At 46.3% G+C, this 10851-nt stretch overlaps 1 protein-coding gene across 2 annotated transcripts; it reads left to right on the top strand.

Annotated features, from left to right (window-relative positions):
- The first annotated feature begins 1633 nt into the window (after nt 1–1633).
- Nucleotides 1634–10132, top strand: LOC131204043 (G protein-activated inward rectifier potassium channel 4-like). 2 transcript variants are annotated; one of them, XM_058194849.1, is made up of 4 exons: nt 1634–2148; nt 4643–4919; nt 6401–7652; nt 8988–10132. In XM_058194849.1, exons 2-4 carry the CDS (start codon nt 4704–4706, stop codon nt 9344–9346), a joined length of 1827 nt encoding a protein of 608 aa, XP_058050832.1. In that variant the 5' UTR covers nt 1634–2148; nt 4643–4703; the 3' UTR covers nt 9347–10132. The 2 variants fall into 2 exon arrangements, with proteins under 2 accessions (XP_058050832.1, XP_058050833.1); XM_058194850.1 differs by lacking the exon at nt 1634–2148 and having other exon boundaries at nt 4329–4919.
- Nucleotides 10133–10851: the final 719 nt, after the last annotated feature.

Below are 10851 nucleotides of genomic sequence, written 5' to 3' on the forward strand. Positions count from 1 at the left end.
TAATTTATTTACATATATACATATAAATAACAGTGTATCCAATTTCATTTCTATACACTACATTTTTTCTGCTTCCCCTTATTTGTTGTTACATTTCTTCTCCTATATCTTCCTTATTTGATCTTTTCTTGCCTTTTATCTCTCTCCTCTAGCCATTCATACCATTTCTCCCACACTATATAATAGTCTGTTTCTTCTTTTTCTTGTGTCTCCTTTGTAAGTTTATCTATTTCTGCACATTCCAAGACTTCTCTAATCAAATTATCTTCGGTCGGTATGTTATTGTTTTTCCAATTCTGTGTGCATATTATTCTTGCTGCTGTGATAAAATGGATGATTAAATATTGTGGGGTTTTTTTCATAAGACCCTGGGAGTATTCCTAATAGTTTCCGGTTTCATCTCAATAGGTTGTTTGGTTATTTCTTCCAATTGTAATTTAATCTTACTCCAATACTGTTTTGTTTTGGGGCCGATCCACCACATGTGAAACTTTGCTTTCTTTCTGATGGAGCCTCTCAAGCTCCCCCGAGGACAGGTTCTTTCCTGTGGAGTATCCTTGTAGGACCAGGGAATATCCCTTGAAGGTTGAGGATATGAAGCTGGTGACCTTGGGGAGGAAGATGTTCAGAGATGGGTTTGATTTGTTTGTTTTAAAGAGTTTAACGGGAAAAATTGGCTGAGCGAGGACAACGGGGCCTTCGCAAATCGCAACCGTGGTCATACCTGGATGCTGGCTTGGGATGTGGGCAGGTTGCCTTTTCAACTCACTTGACTTAAAGCCTGCAAGAAGTTGTGAAACGGTCCTGGGTGAGAAACGAAAGTCACGGGGAGCCCCACGGGGCTCCTCAGCCTGCTGTGCCTTTCACCCAAGTTTTCACCACTTAAGGGTTTTGTTCTCCCTGGAACTCCTTCTGGGGATTAGGCGCAAGCGTTTCGGTTAACTGGTTTTTCTTCTGCCTAGCCTTGCCTGGGTGTGCGTCTCCTTAAATGCCTTTACAGGTAGGTGGAGGTGTAAAATTACTCTTTTAATCTCTCCATAGGAGTTTTTCAGGAATTTTCCAGGTGGAGAAGATGAAACTCAGGGTGAAATCCAGTTTTCCTCTTGAGCTTTCTTTGTGTGTGTGTGTGCATGTGTGTGTATGTATGTATGTATGTATGTATATATATATTTGTTTTCTGAGGTTTTCGCGGGTGTTTGTATGTAGGTCTTGTTCGAATTTTCTCCCACTTAAAATTGGAAGTGTCTTGGCGACGTTTCCATGAAGTCTCATTCGTCATTACAGCACGAAGCTGTAAACACCAGCCTGAAGATGACGAATGAGACTTCGACGAAACATCGCCAAGATACTTCCAATTTTACGTGGGAGAAAACCTGAATTACCAAAGACCTACATATATATATATATATATATATATATATATATATATATATATATATATATATATATATATATATATATGTATACATACACAGTATTTTTATTATCATCATCATCATCATCATCATCATCATCATCATCATCATCATTATTATTATCATTATTATTCCCGGTGTTTCCTTTCCAGTAGGCAGTCATTCTTATGGAGTCTTAGCATTTTTCTGTGTCCCACAGACATCATCATCTCTTGCAAAACCTGGGCAGAAGTGGGATCGTCTCCCCATGGACGTCTCTCGCCAGGACAGAGGTGTTGGCACATTAACCCTATCGGCACTCGAGTCTCCCACCCAGCGTTATTCCTCCTCTTCCTCCTCCACTTCCTCCTCCTCCTCCTCACCCCGTCCCTCTGATTAAATCATCTTGAGATAATTCTGCCTGTCATTGGAGCAGATTAACTGATGACCTTCTCCTTGCAAGGCTGAATTGCAAGGCGGTTTTCTGGCTCTCTTCCTCACTTCTGTGAATGTTGAGGGCTGCGGGTGGGAGACACAGATGGCTTACTTGCCCTTCCAGGATGGATGGAAACCGTTCCAGAAGAAGGATGCATCTTTAAGTTGAACCTCTGCTCTCGAGCCCAGCTGGAGGGCTCACGAGTCTCCCAAGAAAGACCAACTGGGCAGATTTCTGCAGAACCGGAGGCCTCCCTGTAACTTTGGAGCCCCCAAGTTTCGACCTGGCCCTCAGATCACATCCTGCAGCAAATATGAGGTACGTGCACCATTCAACACCAGCCGTGTCTGGAGTAGAGATTATGGACCGAAGTGGCCGGTTCTACAGCATGTTTATTTATATATTTATTTATTTTGTCAAGCATGTATTTTATGACCCATACAAGCGTAAACATAACATTATAAATACATGCAAAGGATGCAAATAAAAGAAAACATTAGGACAGGGGAGGGTGCGCTTATGCACGCCCCTTAAATTAGAGCAAATTAATATATGTGCTCTTGCTTCCTGATTCCTTTCAATTTAGAAGCTGTTTGGGCTAAAGAGATCTCTTTGGGTCTTTCTTCCAAACACAGATTCTTCCAGTCTAGGGTTCCCCTGGCAATTCCTTGTATTTGTGGTAGTGGGTCCTTTAGTTGCTTTAGTCAGGAAGGAGGGTTGAGGGTCTCCACCTCTCCCCCATTTACCCCTCTCCCAGGATCTCCCTTTACTCCCCTGAGTAAAGAAAGTTACTTGTTGGTTGGGGATACCTCTGGAAGCCGAGCTTTGACTCCTCCGAGGTTGCCTTCTCCTCACTCAGCCCAAAATGGCCGTTCCTGCCATTTGCCCTCCACCTTCATCCATGATGCCCTTGAGGAATCTCCCAAAACCTCAGCTGCTGCGAAATGCAGAGCTCCCTTGGGGAGGGTTTGTGTCGGCTCTGCCCCATCTGAAGCCCCCTGACTCTATTGGCACAATCATTTCCCAGAATTATCCCGTGTCAGAAGTTCTGACGGTCGCCGTCCCAATACAGTGGAGGCAACACGACGGGGAAGTCTAGACTGGACATCGTCCCAGAACCTTCCAAACTCCAGGCCCTCGGGATGATACAGGACGATCCCTGCGTGTAGGCAAAGCAGCCGTATCGTTCCAGCTCCTGCAGGCGGATTTCAATCTGTTATTTCCGATTCTCAAGTTGTTTTGCTTTGGGGTTTTGGGGGGGGGATGAGGGGGGGGCTTCCTCACCCAGAAGCTAAGCCCAAGAAAGCTCTCGCCCCAAACAAATCCAGGGAAAGGATGGAAAGAAAAAAGGTACAAAAAAAAGAGAGAGAGGCATTTGCGTGTCTGCTTGACTGCTGGATGACTCCATTCCCCCATGAAGAGAGATCCTGGTCCCTCTTCTTCACCTGGCACATGCCCAGGAGGATCTAAATCCCGAGGAAGAGAGCCGAGAATCTCTTGCCTTCGCCATCTGTGAATTGCTCTTCCGGGCTGAAATTGGTTTTGCCATCTGCTCTTCACTGTCACTCACTGTCCTTGGTCTGAGATGGGCGGCTGGACAAACGGAGTACACAACTCAATAAAATGCAAGGGGAGGTTATATAAAATCAGCCTTCTCGTGCTCTCACCCAGTGGGACCAAAGGGCCAGATTTTATGCCCGTTCTTTTAACCCGTCGACAGTCCAACACAACTTTGAACACACGCATCCACGCACAGCCACACTGTAACCAAAATAAAAAATAAAAAATCAGTTAAAACTAGGGAGGGAAACCTCACGTTCTTCCCAGATTTTGGACTGCTTAGGATCCAGTCTCTTTCGGTCTGGGAGGATCCCTGCTACCCCAGCGAGGTAGGCCCAGAAATAAGGAGGCTACATTACAGCTCTGTGCTTCTCTACGGCTAACTTCTTGTTCTGTAGGTGAGTGGACAGTTATCCGGATTGATGGCCTAATCTGCCTCAAAAGACGAGCATTTAACACTCTTGTTTTGGATGGCGTTTCTGGGATAAAATTGGGGTGTCAGGCTTGCCAAAGCTCTTGGCTTACAAGGGTGCGTTTGAACGTTGATCTCCAGGTCATTCAACTTGAACTTTCTTCTCTATCTTCTGTAGCAGAAGGACAACATTACTTTATTATTTGTTCATCAGTATTGGTGCGCTTGATAGTTCAACAGGTCAGGCCTGAGGAACCAGTATTCCTTGAGATGTTGATGCACTACTTAATTATTGTACGCAGTGGCTGAGGCCGTACAAATCCATCAGTCCACAATAGTTGTCAAGATGGGACAAACGAAGGATAGAAACATCCTAATTACCAGGAAGGTTTCAAAACTCTGTATGGCTTTTGCAGATGTGGATGTTTGATGCAGATGTGGAAAGTTTCACATCCCTCAGCTACCATCTGGGGGATTGATAAGAGAGTTAGAACTGATTTTTTTTTTTAAAAAAAGTTCAAATTTATTCTGCCCCATTTTAATGCTTTATTTACAGTACTTAGGTTCTTCATTCACCCATCTCTAACTTGTTTTATATCCTTCCCACGTTCTTTAGATCAACGTATATAATCACTAAAACCGAACCGTGAAATGTTTGAATGGTTTTAAGTCTGATATCTGAGTAAAGAATCATAAATCTTGATTCAAAAACTGAATCAACACAACTTGATGGTGCCTGAAAAATAGAATGAACTTGACTCTCCTACATATTCAAACGACCATTTGCTCTTCCTTGCTACGCAAATCATGGCTTATTCTTTTTCCCATCTTCTCTGAAAGGTTGCCTCCTTGGAGGAAACACGATGTTTGGGATTAGACCACCTTTCGGTCTCAAGTAGCCATGGTGCTTCCTAATTCTAGGAGCAACATAGAATTGCAACTCGAGAATAGCCCCTACATTTACAATGATGTCGGAGATGAGCCGCTGAAGTATGATGAATCCAGGGTCCGTAGGAATTCCATCCCTCCAGCTAAGATCCCCACCGCAAAGTACATGTTGGCTTATCTTCCACGGCCTCCCACAGAAACAGACAGCCATGGGATCTCTTCTCCAAAGGTAGGTGTGCTGAATAATGTTGCTAGGCGCCTCTAGGTGCCATTCTCTTTAACCAAAGAAGTCTCCAGGGTGACCCTAGATCAGGAATTTCCAACCATGGTGACTTTAAGACTTGTGGACTTCTAACTCCCAGAATTCCCCAGCCAGCAATGCTGGCTGGGGAATTCTGGGAGTTGGAAGTCCACCAGTTTAGGAGTCACCAAGGTTGGGAGACCCGACCTCCAGATCTTTCCCCGATTTATACATTCATGGAGAGTTTTTCAACCTTGGCAACTTTTAACCTGTGTAGACTTCACAGCTCTCATACTGGCACGGGAATTCTGGGAGTTGAAATCTACACGTCTTAAAGTTGCTGAAGTTAAGGCATAACTGCAGGAAAGTTCAGATATCTGACCAACACCTAGTCGGCAAGAAGGAATGGATCGTTTTTTTTAAACTGAAAAGAACGAGGAAATTTCAGGGCAGTTCTATCATTAGTTTGGAGGAGGAAGTCAAGTCACCTGGGGGCAGTGGTGAAATCCAATTTTTTTTTACTATCGGTTCTGTGGGCGCGGCTCGGTGGGCGTGGTGTGGCTTGGTGGGCGTGGCTTGGTGGGCATGGCAGGGGAAGGATACTTCAAAATCTCCATTCCCTCCCCACTCCTGGGGGAAGGATATTGCAAAATCTCCATTCCCACCCCACTCCAGGGGAAGGTTACTGCAAAATCACCATTTCCTCCCAATCAGCTGGGACTCTGGAGGCAGTGAATAGATGGCGGGCGGGGCCAGGCAGAATTTTTACTACTGGTTCTCTGAACTACCCACAATTTCTGCTACCGGTTCTCCGGAACTGGTCAGAACCTGCTGAAACCCACCTCTGCATCCATCCATTCCCCACATCTCCTATCTACCTGTCTACCTACCTGTTTTAAAGCAGGGAACACAAGCAAGTTTTTAACCACACAACTTCCTTGCAAGAAAACTATAGCAGCGGAGGTTGCGACTTTTAATATATTGAATTCTATCAAAGCAACAATCTCTGGGACCAGCCAGAGATGGTATTTGCCAGTTCTCCAAACTACTCAGGTATTCCTTGACTTACAACAGTTCATTTAGTGACCATTCAAAGTTTCAAAGGAACTAGAAAAAGTAACTTGTGACCATTTTTCACACTTATGACTGTTTCGGCATCCCCAGGGTCATGTGATTTACATGCGGATGCTGGACAGCTGATTCACAGGGTCCTGGGGTCATGTGATCCCCTTTTGCTATCTTCTGACCAGCAAGTCAAGTGGGGTGGAAGACAAATTCACTTAATAACCGTGTTGCTAACTTAGCCACCACGTGATTCACTTAACAGTTGTGGCAAGAAAGGCCGTAAAAGGAGGGGGGGAAATTCCACCAATGTCTTGCTTAGCAAGAGAAAATTCTGGGCACAGTTGTGGTTGTAACTGGAGGACTACCTCTCCTTTGTTTCTCCCCCTCCCTCCCTCCCTCCCCAGGCTGAAATGACGACCCCTTCAGACAAGGGCCATCCGCCAGCCGCGACCATGAGCGCAAACCGAAGCGCCGTGTCTTGCAACAACCACCCGGTACCTTGCAGCGCGCATGTCCCCAATGTCAGGTCGGTCCTTCTGCAGAAGAGACTCAGCCTGGTGGAGCAGCCCAGCTTCAGTGCGGTCGGGCCTCCCAAACACCAGCCTCCTCTCTCCAACAGCACAGACAAGTTGCCTAAATATTGCTGGCCCTCCAGGACCGACCCCCTGCCGCCTTCTCTCCTGCGGGAGTTCAATGCCCAACTCTACCCCCAGCATGCTTTCAGCGTGCCCAACATCATCAACTCCTCCCGGAACAAAACCCTCACCCGCAGCGTCATCTCGGTGCCCAGCTCGGAGAAAGGGCAGAGCAAACTCTGCAAACTCATCGAAGACGACCCGCAGTTTATCGGGAGGAATAAGCACCAGAGGCAACGTTACGTGACCAAAGTCGGGAAATGTAAGGTCAGCCTAGGCAACATCCAGGAGAAGAAGAGGTTCCTCTCGGACATTTTCACCACCATCGTGGATCTCAAGTATCGCTGGTTCCTCTTCATCTTCAGCATGTGTTACATCATCACCTGGGTCGTCTTTGGCATCATGTATTACATGGACGCCTGGATACGAGACGATATCAACCACATCGGAGACGTCGAGTGGAAGTCTTGCATTGAGAACATCGACAACTTCATCTCCGCCTTGCTCTTCTCGGTGGAAAGTCAACGGACCATCGGCTACGGCTCCCGCATTGTGACCGCCAACTGCTCTGAGGGAGTCCTCTTGCTGATGGCCCAGTCCATCATCGGCTCCATGATCGACGCCCTCATGGTGGGATGCATGTTCGTCAAGATCTCCAGACCCAAGAAGCGTGCCCAGACCTTAATCTTCAGCAAGAAGTGCGTGATCTCCAGCCGGGACGAGAAGCTTTGTCTCATGTTCCGCATCGGGGACCTTCGAGACAGCCACATGGTGGACGCAAAAATAAGGGCCAAACTCATTAAATCCAGGCAAACGAAGGAAGGGGAGTTCATCCCGCTCGACCAATCCGAACTGAATCTGGGCTACGGCACGGGGGAGGACCGTCTGTTCCTGGTGGAGCCGCAGATCATCTGTCACATCATCAATGAGGTCAGCCCTTTCTGGGAGATGTCTGCCGAGGCGCTGAAGAGGGATCAGTTTGAAATCATCATAATCCTGGAAGGCATTGTGGAAGCCACAGGTGAGTGCCTCGCACAGCAGCCTCCTGTAGGGAAGGCTTCGTAGGCTGTCGTCTCAGGCGTGGCGTGTGATTTGGGAGCCTAGCGTGCCTGTCACGTTTCTAAAGCTTCAGAGCCGCCTTTGTACTACATGGAATCCGGATGTTGAATAACAGAACGGAGTAACAGAATAAGGGAGTTGGAAGGAACCTTGGAGGTCTTCTACTCCAACCCCCTGCTCAGGCAGGAAAAGCTATACCATTTGGGCACAAATGGTTGTTCAGTCTCCAGTGATAGAACACCCAGAACTTGGGTGGCAAGTTGTTCCACTGGTTAATTGTTCTGATTGCCAGGAAATTTCTCCATAGTTCCAGGTTTCTTCTCTCCTTGATTAGTTTCCATCCGTCACTTCTTGTCCTGCCCTTAGGTGCTTTGGAGAGTAGCTTGACTCCCTCCTCTTCTTTGTGGCAGCCGCTCCAATATTGGAAGACTGCTACCGTGTCACCCTTAGTCCTTCTGTTCATTAAACTAAACATCCCCAATTCCAGCAACTGTTCTTCATATTTTAGCCTCCAGCCCCCTAATCATTTTTGTTGCTCTTCTCTGCACTCTTTCCAGAGCCTATGTTGATTTTAGGTGCAACTCTGGTGTCGTTTCTTTAATTCTCCATTTTATCCAGTGTTGCACCCAATCCATGTGTAATACAGTTGCCGCCACACACACCCAATCTTTACGCTGTTGTTACATATTGTACTAAGACAAGATTTCTTTACCTAGAGGGCATTGCATAACCCACAAGTACCTGGGTTTTTTCTAACATGTCGAGTGCAGACCAAACCAAGCACCTTTTGGGTACTGGGGATTTTCCCCATCATGGCATTCTTTAGCCAGGATGAGAGGAGGGAAAATACGTCACGTAAGACTCCAAATATAAGCAGCCTTGAATTGTGTTTGGAAACTCATCAGGAGGGGAGGGGCCGTAGCGCTGGACTGGATTCATTAAAATTTCTGAGCAGAATGTGAGTTATTAGATCACAAAAGGAAACCTGTTACTGTTAATACTATGCCAAGCCCCAAAGAAATCAGAATATCCAGGCAGTTCAAATGCATATAAAGGTTTGTTTGCAAGCCTAAGTTCCCTACAAGAATCTGAACTATTAACGTTCAGAGCCAATTGGCAGTAAATCAGAATCAATGGAATTCAAGGTGGGCTGGATTTATGATGTTTTGTGAGTGCGAAGAGATGCCAGACTGATAACACGTTTGTCTCCTCCTCCCACGGCTTCCTACACTACGAATGTTAAATTTGTTCGATACCTCCCAGCTGTGTCTTGCCTTTTCACATTCTCTTCTTTTAGGAATGACGTGTCAAGCCAGGACATCATACATCGAGAACGAAATCCTCTGGGGCCATCGTTTTGAGCCCTGCATGACCCTGGAGAAAGGTGCCTTCCACGTAGATTACACCAAATTCGAGAGGACTTTTGAGGTGCAGACGCCGCTGCTGAGCGCCCGCGAGATCTACGACCTGAAGGAGATGGAAAATCAGGAGCAATCGATGCTAAACTTCTACTGGGATCATCTGGCCCAGCCTTGCTGTTCGGTAGAGCCCAACCACGAAGCCCAACGAGGGGGCTGCAACAACGAGAAAAGCTCCTCCAACTTCACGGAGGAGACGAGGAACAATGAATACCACAACCACAGTACCAGACTCTAAGCATTTCGAACCAGCTTTCTGAGCATCTGTCAACCCACAAGGAGGAAAAGGAACATCCGCACACCGCTGCCTCATAGTGCGGCTGCGTTGCAATCCATGGTGGAATTGAATGGAAAGCAGAGCACCGTCTTGTCTGGGCGCCATTTGGGAATCAGGATCACAAATTCCCGACTAAACCGGTCATGATTTTGGATTAGTCCTCCAATTGCCTCCCTTCCCACTCGGAGCTGGAACCATGCCAGAGTCCATGTTGGACTCCCAAGGGATTGTCTAGGAATTCTGATTTCTGCAAGCAGAGATTACACAGGTGGAACCTGTTGCACTTTAAAAAAGAAAAGAAAAGGTTAAACTGCTTTTGTAGGCATGCCTGATCCCTGTCCAATGTGTGGAACTCGTCCACAGTTATTTGAAACGTGTTTGTTTGTTTGTTTTACCACCGGGAAAAATGGGACTTAACTTGCGCCTGTGTTCTGCAGCCCACTCGGTCCTCCTCCTCTTTGCTGTGCCCCACACATGGCACGTACCTGGCGCTGCAGCATGGCAAGCCACTGGCCTGGCTGCGGAAATGAATGTTTTTCATCTTTTATGGTGCCATAGGAACTCTCACGATGGATGTTGTCCCCATCCCCTTTCTCCACCGGCCCGCCTGGGCCTGCTACCTTTGTTTTATTTATTTATTTTTTGCCGAACTGATGCCTTTAGTTCCCGAACTCTCCTTCTGTACTTGTTTGCAGGGTCCGTGGTCCACAAGGCTATCTGGAAGGGGAAAGGACCCCCCGGGAAGCAATAAAGTTCCTTCTTGCACAGCACTTTGGAGCCACAGAGTATGTCCCTTGTGTTGTGTCTCTTATTCAATTGCTACCCATTGAGGCATGTCTTACTGGCTGTCCCTGCCTGCAGTGCTCCATGGCTCCATAGCTCAGCGATGAGCGGCCTGAGATGGCTGGAGACATCGCCTTGGTCAGCAAGGATACAGTAGAGTTGAGTTGAGTTGAATTGAGTAGAACAGTACAGAACAGGAATAAAAAATGCAGAATAGAATTAGAATGGAATGGAATCCGAATCGGAATCCGAATTCTTTATTGGCCAAGTGTGATTGGACACACAAGGAATTTGTCTTCGGTGCATAAGCTCTCAGTGTATATAAAAAATGCATTTATCGTAAATCATAAGATACAATACTTAGTAATAGTCATAGGACTATCATACTAGGAAACTAAATAAAATAAAATAAATCATAAAGACATAAGCAATGGGGTTACAGTCATTAGTGGGAGGATATAGATAATAGGAAGGATGAGAAAAATAATAGTAATATAGTCTTAGAAAATAGTCTGACAGTGTTGAGGGAATTATGTGTTTAGCAGAGTGATGGCCTTCGGGAAGAAACTATTCTTGTGTTTAGTTGTTCTGGTGTGCAGTGCTCTATAGCGTCGTTTTGAGGGTAGGAGTTGAAACAGTTTATGTCCAGGATGTGAGGGTGTACAGGTAGCCCTTGACTTGCA

The sequence above is a fragment of the Ahaetulla prasina genome, chromosome 9, assembly GCF_028640845.1.
Source record: "Ahaetulla prasina isolate Xishuangbanna chromosome 9, ASM2864084v1, whole genome shotgun sequence".
NCBI lineage: Eukaryota > Metazoa > Chordata > Lepidosauria > Squamata > Colubridae > Ahaetulla > Ahaetulla prasina.

Excerpts from the sequence above, each read along its gene's own strand:
- LOC131204043 (XM_058194849.1), top strand. The coding sequence starts at position 4,704 with ATGGTGCTTCCTAATTCTAGGAGCAACATAGAATTGCAACTCGAGAAT. Across the intron at positions 4,920-6,400 it reads ATGGGATCTCTTCTCCAAAG|GCTGAAATGACGACCCCTTC; the intron begins GTAGGTGTGCTG and ends CTCCCTCCCCAG. Across the intron at positions 7,653-8,987 it reads AGGCATTGTGGAAGCCACAG|GAATGACGTGTCAAGCCAGG; the intron begins GTGAGTGCCTCG and ends CTCTTCTTTTAG.